Source organism: Thermobia domestica, chromosome 6, assembly GCF_964235325.1.
Source record: "Thermobia domestica chromosome 6, izTheDome1.hap1.1, whole genome shotgun sequence".
NCBI lineage: Eukaryota > Metazoa > Arthropoda > Insecta > Zygentoma > Lepismatidae > Thermobia > Thermobia domestica.
The window spans coordinates 246,382,938-246,399,919 of record NC_137459.1 but is presented as its reverse complement, the minus strand read 5'-3'; the positions used below and the strand labels follow the sequence as shown (position 1 = coordinate 246,399,919).

Sequence of the window (16,982 nt, the reverse complement as noted above, 5' to 3'; positions counted from 1 at the left end):
GCACCAAATTCTCTGTTACGAAATTGGTCTGACTAGCACTGTCTAGAAGCGCGCGACAAGGAACCAAATTTCCCTTATTATCCCTTACTTTTACTATTGCAGTAGATAACAACACTCTTGCGTTGGGCCTAGCCTTTAATGCACAATATGACACTTGCCCTAAATTTTCACTGGAATCTGAGTTGTTACTACGCTCTTGCACCACGGCACTGCTTACACTTGGAAACCGCACTGATTTGTCCTTTGTTACGTCTACATGCAATAATGTATTGTGCTTTTTGGAACACTTTTTACAACCTCTCGATTTACAATTCTTCAAAAAATGATTACTTTTCAAACAATTCATGCATAATTTATTTTTACGAATGCACTCTAACTTTTGGCTGTGTGCCGCATTCACAAAAGACGAACAAGAATATAAGGGATGCTGGCTATTACAAAATTCACATGCATTTGAAAATGTTGATAAATAAGTCTTTGATGACTGAATACCTTTTACTTGCTTGTTTTGTACGCTACTACCCTGCTTTACACCATCAATACTAGTTCTCATATTCTCAAGCACCTGACAACGTTTCTCGAGAAACGAAAAAAATTCTGATAAAGCAGGAAAATTAGAATTCGTATTTTGAAGCTCCCATGACTTTCTAGTAGTTGCGTCTAATTTTGATACAAAGTGTTGGGTCAAAATTACGTCTGTGAGGTTTACGTTTGGCTCAAGTGCTTGTAGCGCATTTATATTGCTAGTAGCTGTATTTATAAAAGCGCGAAGTTCACTTACATTTTCTTTATACACTGGCTTGATTTGTAATATTTCGTGAATGTAAGAAGAAGCAATTAGCTTTTTATTTGAATACCTGTCAACGAGTAATTGCCATGCTACTGAATAATTTGTTTCGGTAATTGGTAAATTTTCAATTAGGTTTAACGCTTCGCCCTTAAGAGAAGTTCGGAGGTACTGAAACTTCTGTACTGTGGAAATGTCTTTATTCTCGTGAATAAGAGATGTAAAAGTGTCCTTATATGATAACCAATGTTTACAGTTTCCGTCAAATGCAGGCAACTGTATGACCGGTAATTTAACTTGTGCGCTACTGCTAGTGCTATTATTAACAGCTGATTCTTTATATCCATGTTTTAAAACAAGTGCTTGCATTTGAGCCTCTAAAGAAAAATACACATTTTCAATTTCTGCACGAACGTTTAATGCTTCCGCTTCGGGTTCGATTTGATCAATTTCAATAGTATCTTGCACCTCCTGCAACTTTGACCAGACGTTATTTAGATGTTTTAAGCGTGCACGTATTTCTTCTATATTGCCTTCATTTGGATCAAAGGCCTGAACAAAAGTGTTTATTCTGGTTAACTGGCCTCTGTATGCAGATCTTTGCCTTAAAAGACGCTGGTGTGATTCAGCCATGATTAAATGCTACGCAGAAATATGAAGAATAAAAAACTACTGACCTGATGATGATGTTTTTTGTTTTCTTTTACCTATGAAATATACTCCAGAAGCGTGGTCCTGGTACAACAGCTGTCCGCCTACACAGAAAACGTGCTGATTGTCCAACGTACGTGATAGCACCACATATAGGCCGACACAAACACATTTCTCTTCATAACAGCACAGATCAATTCTCAGAAATCTTTGCACTCATCCGGCCCGGAGGACCAATGTACAATCTGAATGTATATATTTGTAACTTCACTCAAGTACAATGACAATGCTAAAAACAATGTTCATACTAGTGGACTGTAATGCTTGATTCGTACACCACATGAATGCAACCAAATATCAATTCACTGTATTTAATGATTACAACTTCAATTTGCACACAAAACATATACACGAGAATAAACATGTTCACAAGTTCTTTAGTTGTAAATGATTGTGATTGCGATGGCTTATTGTTTATGTTATGTTATGATTTTCGACCATGATATATGGTCCACCAAAGCTTCATGTTCTTGCTGCCTCCACACTCACACACACCAAACAATAGAAAAGCGTTAAGCCACTTGAACACTGTTGCCAGCTAAAGGCACACACACTGTAAAACACACAAATAATCCCAAACACTTACATCTTAAGCTCGGAAGAGCCGAAGCAAATACACCCATAAATTAGAATGTTATACTTGATCAATGCAATACCTACTTTTGGGCCACCCTGTATATATTTGGTCTAGGAATTAATTCGTGCGGTTTTTAATAAAAATTGAAGCTTTATTTCAAAAACAAAGTAAATGAATACGTTAACAAAAATATTGTCCATCGCTAGCCACTACTTTCTCCCATCTTTCAGGCAATTTACGGATTCCGTGTCGAAAGAATTCCTCATCTTTTGACGCAATCTAATCAAAGATCCATTTTTCGATATTTTCTGAAGAAGTGAGCGCTGTCCAATCAAATCGTTATTCATGCAATCGATCAAGTAGTAGTCAGACGGAGCAGTGTCTGGTGAATATGGCGGGTGGAGTAACACTTTCCATCCGACATTTTCCAAATAGGTTTTGACCGGTTTTGCGACATGTGGTCGAGCGTTATCATCTTGATAAATAAGTTTATTATGCCTGTTATTCCATTCTGGTCGTTTTCAGGCCAGAGCTTGCTTCAAACGCATTAATTGTTGTCGATAGCGGTGTCCATTAATAGTTTCACCAAGTTTCAGAAGTTCATAGTACACCACACGTTTCAAATCCCACCATATATACAGCATAACCTTTGCACAATGAATATCTCGTTTCGGTTGTGAAGGACCTGGTTCACCTTGCTTCACCCAGGCCTTTTTTCGTTTAGGATTCTCGTAATGAATCCACTTCTCATCACCAGTTACAATTCGATGCAAAAATCCCTTCCTTTTCTGTCTTTGAAGCAGCAATTCGCAAACGGTTTTTCTTCTTTCAACGTCTTTCTTTTCAATTCATGTGAAACCCAATAAGACATCTTTTGAATTATTCCTATGGCTTTGAGACGTTTGGAAACTTGTTTGCTCAACTCCAAATGCTTCTGCAAGTTCGTCCTGCGTTTGACACGAATCATGATCAAGCAATGCTCTCAATTCTTCATCTTCAAATTCTTTTGGCTGTCCAAATTGCTTTTGGTCTTCCAAGCTGAAATCACCACCTTTAAACCGTGCAAACCACTTCTGACACGTTCGCTCAGTTAGAGCATGGTCACCAAACACTTCCACTAAAATATGATGACTTGCGGTAGCACTTTTCTTCATGTTAAAGCAATGAAGAATAACTCCCCGCAAAAACACTTTATCAGGCACAAAATGCGCCATTTTCAGTTGAAGAAAAAATGTTGTTGTTTCCGCTTCAAGCAACTGACATATACTAAACAAGATGCTCAATGACAGTAGTTTTCAACGCATGTTTGGATCAACGAAACTATGGGACAATAAGCTAGTTACGCCATCTTTTGTAAAACCGCACGAATTAATTCCTAGACCAAATACATATACCTTTAAATCCTTACAAATAGCCTTAAAACACTCTGCCCAATGCATGTTGATTCTATCGCGAATCTCTCCGTGTTTGCAGGTTCTTCAATCGAATTTAAATGCAACTTAACGCAACAAACATTTTAAGATGCGCATATAAATTAATTAATATAGGACAAATTCCATATTTTCGATGCTACTACTTACATAAGCAAAGTTTAATGGAAAAAATACACCATTTCTAGTCACATTCAAGGTAGCAATACAGGAAATCACTATTATAAGACAAGGACAAAATGAGTGTTGCATAGTTTTATCGAAGCATTTCTCTTAACATTCTATTAATAAGATTGACCCCATACGCAGATGAAATTATTGGAGATTATAAGAGTGAATTTAGTCAAAATCGACCAGATAGTTACCATTCGACAAATACTCGAAAAGAAATGGGCATATATTACCCAGTACATCAACTATTTATTGATTTTAGAAAGGCTTACAACTCGGTAAGGAGGGAAACATTGTACAACAGTCTTACAGAATTTGGAATACCGAAAAAGCTAGATTTATTAAGTGTTTAAATGAATTCTAGAGTAAAGTCCGAGTAGAAAAATGCGAGTTTCTACATCGAGATTGGCCTGAAACAAAGATATGCGTTATCGCCGTTATTATTCAGCTTTGTTCCGGAGTACGCTATAAGAAAAATCAAAGATAGGAACCAGGGCCTACAGTTGAATGGTATTCACCAGGTTATGGTGTATGCTGATGATGTAAATCTGATAGAACGATCCAAAGAAATGCAGAGGCCTTATTAAACGCTTGCAGGGACATGAGTAAATGCAGAGAAATATAAATACAAGGAAGTTACGGCAAGTAATGAATGCGTTAAAATATCAATTAATACTTTCGACACAGTGGATACTTTCAAATATCTTGGATCAGTATTACCAGACCAAAATCATACCCACAAAGAAATTAAATGTCGGCTAAAATCAGGAAATTCTTGTTATTATTCAGTTCAAAATATTTTGTCGTCGCGAATTCTGTCAAGGAACTTAAAGCTTAAAATATATAAAATGATAATCATGCCTGTTATGCTTTATGGTTGTGAAACATGGTCGCTTACGCTGAGGGAAGAACACAGACTGAAATTATTTGAGAATAAAATTCTGAGACGAATATTTGGACCCACGAGGAACGGGAATGGCGGAAACTTCATAAGGAGGAACTACATAATTTATACTGTTTACCAAACATCGTTAGAGTCATCAAGTCTAGGAGGCTCAGGTGGGCAGGTCATGTAGCCAGAATGGAAGAAAGTAGGAACGCTTTAAAAGTTTTAACTGGAAATCCAATCGGGAAACGTCCATTAGGAAAACCTAGGCGCAAATGGGAGGACAATATTAAGATGGATATAGCAGAAATAGGAATATAGAGTAGAAACTGGATTGAATTGGATAAGGACAGAAGTCAATGGAGAGCTTTTGTGGTCACAGAGAAAGAAGTCTGGGATTCAACCCCGCATTCGACCATTTTGACAAAAGTTTTTCTTAATTCCATCTGTGAATGTAAAGATAGTGCGTGTACTGTGAGTCCTGGAAGACTTACTTCCTAATCGGTTTTAAATCTTTGTTATTATTAATTAATAGCAGTGATGGGTTTACGAAGAGGGTTAGGGTGGGGATGTCTTTGGGATTGAAACCTCTACCCCGAAATTTTAGAATTTCTAAAACAAACTAAATATTAGTTTTGCCTTTACTCATAAACTTCAAGCTGTCTTCAAATAAAAAAATAAAAAAAAGAAGGAAAAATAGGAATTTTTGGAAAAACTAAGCATTAATAAGAAAAGCCCCTCCCAAAATACTTTTCTAAATCCGCCACTGATTATAATTATCAGTATAAAATTGTCTTCAAGGTTGTATCTGGAAGATTATAGCTCAATATACAAACGAAACGAAATATTTGTTATGCCTGTACTCATAAACTTAAGCTTCTCTTTAATAAAAGTTAGGAATTTTTAGAAAAAAAACAAACATTATTCAGAAAAGCCCCTCCCAAATATTTCTCTAAATCCGATACTGATTATTTCTATCAAATGGTATTCAAGGTTGTGTCCGGAAGATTATTGTTAAATCATTGCACAGCTACAGTATAATGGAAATGTGGAAGTACGCTCTGACAGACATATTGAAAAACGTATGCTCTGATGGATATATTGAAAAACATAAGTTTAATTATGTGCTAGAAACTAGAGTACTAAGCTCTAAGAAGTGAAACACGGATGACTAAAAAGAAATGATCTAGAGAAGAAAAAATGTCGATAATTCAGAAGTTAAAATAAAGTTAAATAGCTTCTAAAATTGCCCTCAAATACTATGTACTTTATGTTTACTTTAATTCATAAACCATGTGCTCCATCCATCATGATGGTGAATTCCAGAGCGAAATATGACATTCAGGCCATGGAATCTTATTTAACTTTAGAGTATACTATAAGAAAGCTATTTAAACAGAAAAATCATGAAAATGAAAAAAGCCAAAATTTCCAAAATTCTCGTTTTTTCCCCAAAGCCGGCTTTTTATGTGCAAAAAAACCATCGATTCAAAAAAGCTGGCTTTTTTGCATCTCTAATCATAGCTTTCTTAACAATTTCACACCCTGTATTCAACATAAGCGAAGATTGTTTTAATTCACTGCAACGATATGTTGTTCTATTATATTCAAAAACAAGTGAAACATTTAAAGTTAATGAAGCCCGGCGAGAAATCTTTCTGGAAAAGGGCAGACCTCTTACAGTGCTTCCTCCAACTTGTGATGCCTTGCTTCTTCACACCAAGCGTGCAGCATACCAAACTAGACAAATCTGGGGCCAGGCAATAATGAAGACAGCATATATTCCTTCACCAGTAAACTGGGGATGGACTGACAACGGAAGTGAACTTTCTCTAACATGGACTTCCATTCAAGTTGTATTCGAAGCATGTAGAAAATTCTTTTTGAAATGTGCCTGCAAGACATGTACCGTGTTCGAAGTGGAAAAAAAGCAGAGGCGGTATGTTTTATTTCGATTTAAACTAGACATACCGGCTATCTAAATGTTGAAATACAATGAGGGTATGTTGCCTGAAAGATTGTATTTCTATTTACATGACTAAAAACCATTAGAGAGTTTCTCTGTAGTTACAGGAGGGAGGGACATGGACAGACTTTGATACCCCGCCAACAACTCTCTGAATAAATAAATAAATAAATAAAATAAAATAAAAACATATCACCTTATGTTTTATTACACAGAATTATACACGAAAATGATCAAAAAACGAGTTTTTATATTATTTTCCTGCAGGAAAACTGCCGTAACCCCCATTCGACTAAGGGATATTCCAAAACCTTGGAAGATCCGCCCCTCATAGCAGATAATCCTTAACTCCACCCAAGCTCAAAATATTACATTTATATGCATTGAGACAAGAATACATATACACACATAAGAAAGAAACAATTAAATATGGCACATTAAAATATAAACTAGAGGAATGTCTTTGAAAACAAATGGTAGGAAAAAGATAACAAAAACATCGCTGTTGTCAACTTAAATATTATTTCTACATAAGAAATGTCCTTTTCACGTGCAAAGCTATTCGTCAATTACTGTGTATAAAAATAACTTTTTAAATGTATTTAGCATCTACTATCCAGTGACGGTATGTCTTAATTACTGAAAAATCAGAGGCGGTATGCCTTAATCACGGAAAAACCAGAGGCGGTATGGCATACCACCGCATACCGTCTCACTTCGACCACTGCATGTACCACAAGATGTCGTTATAGAAATGCAGCGTCCCGTGCTGCTTTTTGTGTTCTATGTGTAGGGGAACATGTGGAAAGGTGATGGAAACTGAAAACGAGGATCTAGACCAATAAAACTTTCATGTAAGTAGCACTCATTATTTTTGAAAATTCAGTTGATCCACAGTAAATTTACACCACATTGGAAATGTATCAAAAAATAGATAAACTTAAATGTATGATTCTTTATAGAATAGTTTGTACACAAAGTAATATTAACTGTTCGTCGAAATCATAAAACTGTTTGTACACGTAGAAAATCCAAAAGATATATTGTGAATTTCAAATTATCGAACCAAATGTTTGTGTTGTGTTTCTGTTCTTACAATACGAAATAAATTATTTACTTTCTAATTTATAATATATTGCTTTATGTAATTTCCTTATAATATTGTAAAGGATATAAAACCAATGTCTACGGTTTAAAGAAATGAACTTACTTCTTAGTCTTTCTGTGCAGTTCTCGTTCAATACAGATGAAACCATAAAACTTTTCTATCGTGACGCTACACACGTAATGTCTTAAGATATTCTTAAATTTGATTCATGTGTAAAAGTGAATGGTATCAGAATAGGTGAAATTGCTTTGTCCGTATTAGTTTACAAATCTAGATATTCGGGTCAATATTTCGAAAGAAACTAATCTTTGTGGATCAAAATTAATGGCCGCCATATTGGATTGATAACCGGGCTTGGTCAGGCTACTTTGTACTTCTGGTGAATGCAGCATCCATCAGTAATGTTTTATTACGGTAAATGAACTCTCGTTTGAAATTTGGGAAAATCAATAAACTCAACGTGAATATTTAAATTGTCATAACATCGTTGTTTATTAACCAATCTCAATGAACTATGCACCAAACGAAAGATAATCTAACACTCTTTAGAAAGTTATACGACATCTTTTTCGATAATCCCAGCCGTTTACTTGTTATTTTAAAAAATATGAGTAAACTCCATCATAAGAAATGCAAAGTTCCAAATTAAATAATTTCTGTAGGTGTTAATTTCAGTTAGGTATACAAATATACAAAAATCAATAAATATAAAAATAAAAGTGATTAAGTTTGTGAATTAATAACTCTTGAACCACCCAATCGATCTCAATAATATTTTCAACATATATGAAGTTCAAACCTGGGAAGTTTTTATCGTTTCATTTTGACAGTAGATATTAGAGGAGGGGAGGATGGGAAATATGTCAAAATGAATAAAACTTAATAACTCTTGAACCACCCGACCGATCTCGATCAAACTTCCAACATAGATAAGGTTCGGGCCTGGGATGTTTTCTTCATTTCACTTGGGGAGCGGGAGAGGATATATATACATATATAAAAAGTAAAAATAAAAGTGACTGTCTTTCTGACTTCATCACGCTTAAACCACCCGACCGATCTCTAAAAAGATTTCAACATAGATGAGGTTCGGACCTAAGGTGGTTTTTATCATATCACTTTAACTGTAGAACTTAGGGGAGGGGGAGGGGAGGGGATAAATCTATAAAAATAAATGGAACTTAATAATTCTTGAGCTACCAGACCTATCTTGATCAAACTTTAATCATAGATAAGGTTCGGGCCTGAGATGTTTTCGTTATTTCACTTTTACGGTGCAATGTAATAAGAATTAAAAAAAGTGACCGTCTTTGTGACTTCATCACGCTCAAACCACCCGACTGATCTTTAAAAAAAATTCAATTTGGATGAAGTTCGGACTTGGGGTGCTTTTTACCATATCACTTTGACGGTAGACCTTAGGGGCGGGGGAGGAAAGGGGACAGATATATAAATATATATAAAACCTAACTCTTGAACATCCAACCGATCTCAATCAAATTTTCAACATAGATGAGGGTTGGGCCTTGGGTGTTTTTATCGTTTCACTTTGACAAGCTAACGTAGAGGAGGGGGAGGGGTGAGATATATATATGTAAAAAAATCAAAATAAAAATGACTGTCTTTGTGACTTCATCACTCTTGAACCACCCGACCGATCTCAATCAAATTTTCAACATACATGAGTTTAGGGGCGGGGATTACTTTAGGCTATTCACTTTGACGGTATAACGTAGGGGAGGGGGAGGGGGAGATAAATTTTAAAAATGATAAAAAAATGACCAATATTAGCGTTGAATCCATAGTTTTCGGGGTCGATGAGAGAAACAGTGACTCTTCTGATGCTGTTTCAATCCAAGTTCGGGTACGATAGTAGGGGAAGTGGAGAGTACAACGTAGGGGAGGGGGATGAACATTTAAAAACGATTCAAAATGACTAAATTAATGTCGAATCCATAGTTTTAGGAGTAGCTGAGATTAACAGTGACGACTCTGATGCCGTGTGCCGCAGCACGGAGGTGGGGGAGGGGGACCTCTATATATAATAGTGATCGAAAATGACCAATATTAGTATCTAATCCATAGTTTTCGGGATCATTCAGATGAACAGTGACATTTCCGTTCCAGTTTAAATAGAAATCAGCTCCGCCACTTGGGGGAGGGGAAGAAAGAGATATATAAAAATGAATGAAAATGGCAACTATCAGTGTCGAATTTATAGTTTTCTGGGTCCCTTAGATGAACAGTGACACTTTCGACCCCGTTTAAATTCAAATTCAAACCCGCAATTTGGGAGAGGGGAGGAAGAGATATTTAAAAATCATAGAAAATGACCGTTATTAGTGCTGAGTCCACACTTTTTGGGGTCGCTGAATGAACGGTGACACTTCTGATGCCATGGCCCGTAACATGGGGGAGGGGGAACTATGTATGGTCAAAACTGACAGATATTAGTATTGAATCTATAGTTCTTGCGGATGAGGAGGGGTGACATACATTAAAATGATCAAACATTAGCAATATCAATGTGCATTTAAATTATTTATTTCAATCTAGCGAAGCGGGTAATATATGCTAGTATCATAATATATACTGTACATTTTAAATGTAATACAGTTAACAACAGATGGCAGCAACTATTGATTTGCTCCACTTCCTTAGATTTTGATGTTTGCCTTCGCAGTCAATCAGAACACATAAGAGCACCATATTCATGGTAAGTACCGGTACCTTGCTTTCCATAAGAAAAAAAAAAAAAAAACTGCTCGTTACTTTCATGAAGTACTTTATTGATTGATCCCTTGAACTTCTTTTTGTACGACTAGGTAATAATACGAAAATTTAAAAGGAAGGTTAGTGAGTGATAAATTGAGGTAGCTCCGAGGTTATTTGTCCCGTCACGGGAAGACCAACTGTCGTCGGCATACGCCTCCTATAAAAGAAGTTCTAAAATAAAAGCAATGGGGAAAGTGAACGCTCATTAATGTTAAAAGCAATATTATCCGACGTCTATGATAATGAGTTTCGGTCATAATGTATTTCATCTTTCTATAAGTTAGTACCAACGTTTCAGGCTTTCAAGGCTTAAGATGAAGGGATTTAGTGCACTCATATGCATCAAATTGCTATTATTGATTGGGATAAACTAAAAGTCTGCAAGTAATTCCCTTACCTTTAACGCGTGGATGACAAGCACCAAAGTTGCAGTTCAGAAAATTGATAGCTCGGCGTACTCTTCCTTCCAATTCACTTTTCCTAGAACAACCTCGCTGATCTTTTAATCCATCTAGTTCTTGTAATACTAACCATGGTATGACTAAAACAGGATAGCCGAAATCTGGAACACAAATAGTTCTACTGTTTTATTATTACGTATAGAATATTTTATTTTGCTGTCTACATAAAACACATCTTTTAATCATATATCACATACATTTTAGTTATTAAATTAAATCTTTAGTGTAATGAAATAATATGCATCGTAGCTTAAAGGTGAGAGATGATACATACAAGTAAATAATTAAAATAATTAAACAACTGATGGAACAATAAGAAAAAGAAGGAAAAAGGTAAGTGCTCTGAACAAATTCACCAATATAATGTTTATTCGTCACGAAGTTCAAAGGATTTAGAATCAAGTCTGCAAGGAAAGGTAAGCTCATTCTATCATATCACACTATTTTCTCTCCTTAAACGAATGCCTTCAATCAGCAGTCAGTTTTATTTAAATACTAGCTAAAATAGCCATTGATTGCACGGAGAGGATACGGTTTACGCAATCTATCATATTTCAAGGTAAAGAAATCGGTGAAATAAATAAATAAAGAAAAGTAACGCCTTTAGCGTTGCCTCTGTCGAAATCAGTGAAATATATAAATACTGAAGAGCAATGCGTTTGGCATTCCCCTTGTCAGTTCCTGAGCCGGCTACCATGTCCCTCCTCGCCTAAACTTGGGTTCAAATTTCAACAGGACCGCCAAAATCACCTTAGCAGTCTCGAAAACTATGAATTTGACACTAATATCGGTCATTTTGAACACATTTCACGTCCCCAATGGGGGCTAAAATTGGACTTGAACTGTAAGGGGGGTGTTACTATTCATCTTAGCGACCCTAAAAACTATGAATTTGATACTAATATTGGTCGTTTTGGACATATTACCTTTTACGTCCCCCAACGACCGAATGACGATGGGGACTAGTGCTGAACTTCAACGGTGTCGGGAGTGTTATTATTCATCCTAGTGACTCCGAAAATTATGAATTACACACTAACATCCGGCGTCCCGGGTATTTATCATCTTCCTTTATGCATACATTATCAACCCCCGCCATAATTTCCCCCGTGCTGAAATTCGAAAAAAGAGCTTAGTACAGGGATAGATCTGATAAAAATCTATCAGTTTACTGAATTTGGTGACTCTAGATCACTTGCGGAAAGCTAATGACCGACAGATACAGAAACATATTTTATTAGTAGTAAAGATTTATCCAGACGAAGTAAATGGTAATTAAGAGATTCTCTAAGTATAAAATTAGGTAGGTCGAGTAAGTATGAAGGTCAGTTTTGGTTAACCTGGCTACACAGAGATAACATAATCACTAGCTATAAGCATTCTTCAGTATAAGCTCTAATAACTTTGGTATCATCATCATAAAAATAATAATAATAAAAAAATCACTACCTTTCTTCTGTGTTCTGTATCTTGCTGTCAATCGTATTTTGCTCTTCTTTTTAGATAACATATTATTTTATTAGATAAGATAAACATAGACTGTGCCAAGCGTATGGACAGTTCGAAGAAAGGAAACGACTCATATCCGATTCTAACTGGCAAGTCTTACTTAACCCACTCATGTGTAAGTCGCCTTACCAAATTCCTTGTAAAATTCATTTTAAGTTTCATTCTTGATTCCAGTGTTAAATAGCTTCAGAGTGTTATATGCAATTTTCTTAGTAAATAATCGATGTATAAATATTGTCCGCGTGTATACGAAAGTAATTAAGTAAATCCATTTGCGATAGTTGTTATTTGCCTCCCAAAAACATCATCTTTATTAGAATCACGCTAGTGGGCTTTATAAGATTGTAAGATAAGTACGTAATTCTTGGGAATCAAAGTCTGAAGATTTTTTTAAAGTCTGCTTGCTTTCTTTTTTCTTTCTTTATTTTTTTTTAAAAAATATAGACCTATTAGCTCGCCTGCGTTCGTTAATGAAATCAATCCGTTAACTTCTTCGGGTATGGTGACTTTAACGGTGGTTATCCTTATTCCATTCATTCATAAATGTACGTACGAGTAACACTAATATGCAAACCTGAAACACTTAAGAGCTGTAAATTGCATAGAAACCTAGGTGAAAATATTCAGATATGCTTAATCCTTTATATAAACCCAAGTTTACTCATTCATGAATGCATGATTGTTTTGAGTGATCATCTTTACTGTCCTTAGAAGAGTTTATATTACTTTCCCATCTAGTATATGTTACGCGTATACTAGATATCCTACCCACCTTAAACATCTCGATCTAATTATTCAATAACATGATCCTATTCCCGTAGTTCTTCATTAACTAATTTTTCTGATTGCTTGTTTCTATCTGTTTGTATCAAATGCAAGGATATAGGGAATGAATGGTGGCGTTAGGAAAGAATATTGTGAAAGATACGTCACACAGTGCAATGTTTTTTTTTCTTCTTCTTTCCTTATGCTATGCATAGCACGCTCGCACTTTCATGAAACTGCAACTAAGAAAACTCTGAAACGAAGAACTACTATCGGCAGTGCAGCAGCACAAGGAGGGCAATAAGAGAATGAAACAACTGCAATCCGAATCTGTAATCAATGTATGATGCAGTTTGATGCACAATAAAATGTTGGTCCATTTTTCTTCACTAAAACCAACTACCAATAACATACGAGAAAAACGAAAAATGAAACTTCTTGTTTCTTAGGTTGGCTTCCATATTTAAGATTATCTTTTAAAAATATGCAGCAGCACCTTCCTTTGCAACGCGCAGTACAAGAATATCGGAAGCAAGGACCTACCCCGTGGATTAAAATCTCTACACCTTTCCCATTACAATTCTGTCATGGGGCATGTTAAAAGCATGGTTTACAGTATATTTATTAAAAAACCTCGAAACAACGGAAGCAGTAACTGACAGCATTATTCCGGACCTTCTTGCTCAAGTCCAGGTTGGGAACTATTAATATTTTGATGTTTGTCGTGACGTTTAACACCACCATCATGAAACCACTCCATTTTCTCTTGGATCACTATTATCTTCAACACTTTGCTTTCGAAAATCTGAATTTATACTACTTAGTGCTCAATTTTACATCCATACAGTACAATAGGCAAATTTATTATTATTATTATTATTATTATTATTATTAGACTACTCTACTATTTTCTATTATAAATATCTCGTGCTTGCATGTGTGACGCACCTTTAAAATCCGTGTCCCTAAGTTCTTCAACAAATCCCAAATTAGAAAGAAGAATGTTGGTGTCTAAAACAATAAACCATTTACCATGGCCACAATCTGAATTTACGGAAGCGGTATCACTCAAAATCACCGATGAATGAATCTTTTTCATGTTCTCCTGACGCTGAGATCTAAATTCTTGAATCTGAAATTCAGAACAAAGAAAGAAAAAAAAGTACTATTTTAAGCATTCGAAAGGTGTGAATCACAAATACGAAAATTGTAGAAATAAAATATATTTAACTATTACAGTGTATATATACACACAAAATGGTATATTCTGATGTTATTCCCATGAGCATACTTTTTGTTTATTTAGGTACTGCCAGTAATTTTTGAAACCACATTTATACAACACTATGTAATTCACAAGCTCACTGTAGTTAACATGAGTACGTACGTTCAGGGACTTTTAGCTAAAAAACATTATAATTTCCATTTAGGTGACTATTTACATTAGACTTCTAAATTACTATCATCATTAGAAATTAATGGTACATACATATCTCACATACTTTAAGTATCATACTGTTATTTCTCAATTAAAAAAATAATAATAAGTACTTGGAGATTCTTTGCTTCACTTAAATTACAATCGTAGTCCCAATAAATAAATTGGACTACTGAACTGGAACCGACGGAACTACGAATCACATCATTCAAATCTTCAGGAAGAGAATGTCTTAGGAGAGATTATTGGACTCAAGTACATAGCTTTAATTATGCTTTGAGCTAAAATAACTGAACTACAGCCAAAATTCTACCGTAGACTATATAAAATTACCTATCAGCTTGATGTTACTCAAACAAGACAAGTACTCTTGAATGAATGGCATCATTTGATACAATCTATATTTGCACAAATTCCTGTATAATAGTCGTTAAAATAAAACTTGTAATGTCTAACTGTGATTACTTACATTTAAAACCATTTCTTCTTCTTCTTGGATATCTTTCAAGTCCTCTACAGCCTTTGACACATCTTGTGTGTAATCTTTCGAATACTCTGAAAAAAAAAAAAAAAACATATATATGCAGGATTTAATTTACACTTAAATACAATATGAAGTTTTCCACAATTGTTTACAAATGTCTTCCATATTTCTATTCATGAAATTTTTTGAAGATAGTCGCGCTTTTTTTTTTTTAACTTACAAATCAATTTGAGTATTTTTATTTGCTCTGCTACCTATTGTATGATCATACTGAAAACTACAATAGAACAATCATACGCTCTAAGTGCTACGTTGACTTAATAAAACACCTTGAGCTCTGAAGAACTCTTTCATGGTTATATAATTAGGTAGCCTTTGGCGCGGGAGACCTGGGTTCGATTTCCGGTGGAGTTCATGTGGTATTCCACGTTAATCTGTTGGTCCACGTCTCAGACAGTAGCCTTATTAATTAACAGGGCACTCTCACGTTAATCTGTTGGTCCACGTCTCAGACAGTAGCCTTATTGATCAACGGGACATCAAGCCCCAGAATCTTTAGCTTTGGAGAGCAAAAGAACTCGAACTATCGTTGCAATATGCAGCTTATGCGGAATTTCTCTGAAAATTCCCATCTATTTCCATTTTATTGTGCAGCCAATCAGTGGTGGGATAAACCCAATTCTGCTACTTAATATAATCATAGCTGCAATCACTAAAATTGAAAATTCATCATTTCGAGATTCTCTGATGTTTTCATCGGTAATACATCGCCGAGTTACAACAGACTCTGAAAAATCTCCTCAGTGTAAAAACATCCTAGAAAAAGTTAAAGGTATATGAATCATCGGGAAATAATTAAGGTTGAATGCATACAAAATTTCAGAAAACATGATTCTTTCGCACTTTTTTTTTCTATTTCCATATGATTATCACTATCCATACTGCAGACAAATTTTCAAGAAAATGCACAAGTGCGAAAATATTTCATTATTTCAGTGGTTCTCATTTCTTTAGCTCTTCTATGATATTCTCACAGTAGAAAGATCTTTTAAGGAAGCTGATTATAACTAGGCGATGTGTTACCGTAAGAACATCACAGAGTGTTGAAATGATTTCACGTCTCTTTAATTCTGAACAGTTACTGAGGTAATAACATTTTATTCTGTCGTTTAATATGTAACTAATAGCATCCATACGTAAATATTCCATCATATAAAGGAAACCAAGAAAGTTGTGTCGTTTCTTGTGGAGGTCTGTGTTCAATTGGCCCTCACACCGTGAGTTGAATGCGAATGGAGATAAGGCGAAGATCAGTTGTTGGTGTGGGTATATCCAACATATTACCTGGCTGTGACAGTTCAGTTACACCGTGAACTTGCCTAAGGACAGAGTGAACATGGGACCTCCACAGAGCTAATTATGGGCGTGTATGGTGTACGAGTTCAAACTGGGGTCAAACGCCGCTACAGCGGGGTGGAAGATATGCCAGGCCTTTGGTGAGGGTGTCGTGACTGCGCCGACAGTGCAGCGGTGGTTTAACAAGTTTAAGGACGGTGACGAAACACTCGAAGACGCACCCCGTGCCGGAAGACCAACATATGTGCAAAATGAAGATCTGCAGGCAGCAATTGAGGCGAACAATGGCCAGACATGTAAGGAACTGGGACTACAATTCAGTGTGAGTGGACAAATTATTCGGCAGCACTCCATCAACTTGGAAAGCACTACAAGTTGAGTCGATGGGTCCCACATGATTTGACTCCGGGCTAGAAATCGCGAACAGGGGCCTGTGTTTCTTTGCTCTCTCGTCTGAGGAAGGAAACATTTCTGGATAGAGTGTTGACATGTGATGAGAAGTAAGTCCTGTACGAAGCTCCACGGCGCCGTCATCATTGGTTAGCATCCCATGAAAAG

At 35.7% G+C, this 16,982-nt stretch overlaps 1 protein-coding gene across 1 annotated transcript in view; it reads right to left on the bottom strand.

Moving 5' to 3' along the window:
* LOC145688461 (uncharacterized) overlaps nucleotides 1-16,982 on the bottom strand; it is a 239,993-nt gene that overhangs the window by 113,754 nt on the left and 109,257 nt on the right. Inside the window, exons 4-6 of the mRNA XM_081762724.1 lie at nucleotides 15,054-15,139; nucleotides 14,095-14,278; nucleotides 10,809-10,973 (exon numbers count right to left, since the gene is read on the bottom strand). Of these exons, the coding sequence (XP_081618850.1) occupies nucleotides 10,809-10,973; nucleotides 14,095-14,278; nucleotides 15,054-15,139 (435 nt within the window). The remainder of the gene's footprint in view (nucleotides 1-10,808; nucleotides 10,974-14,094; nucleotides 14,279-15,053; nucleotides 15,140-16,982) is intronic.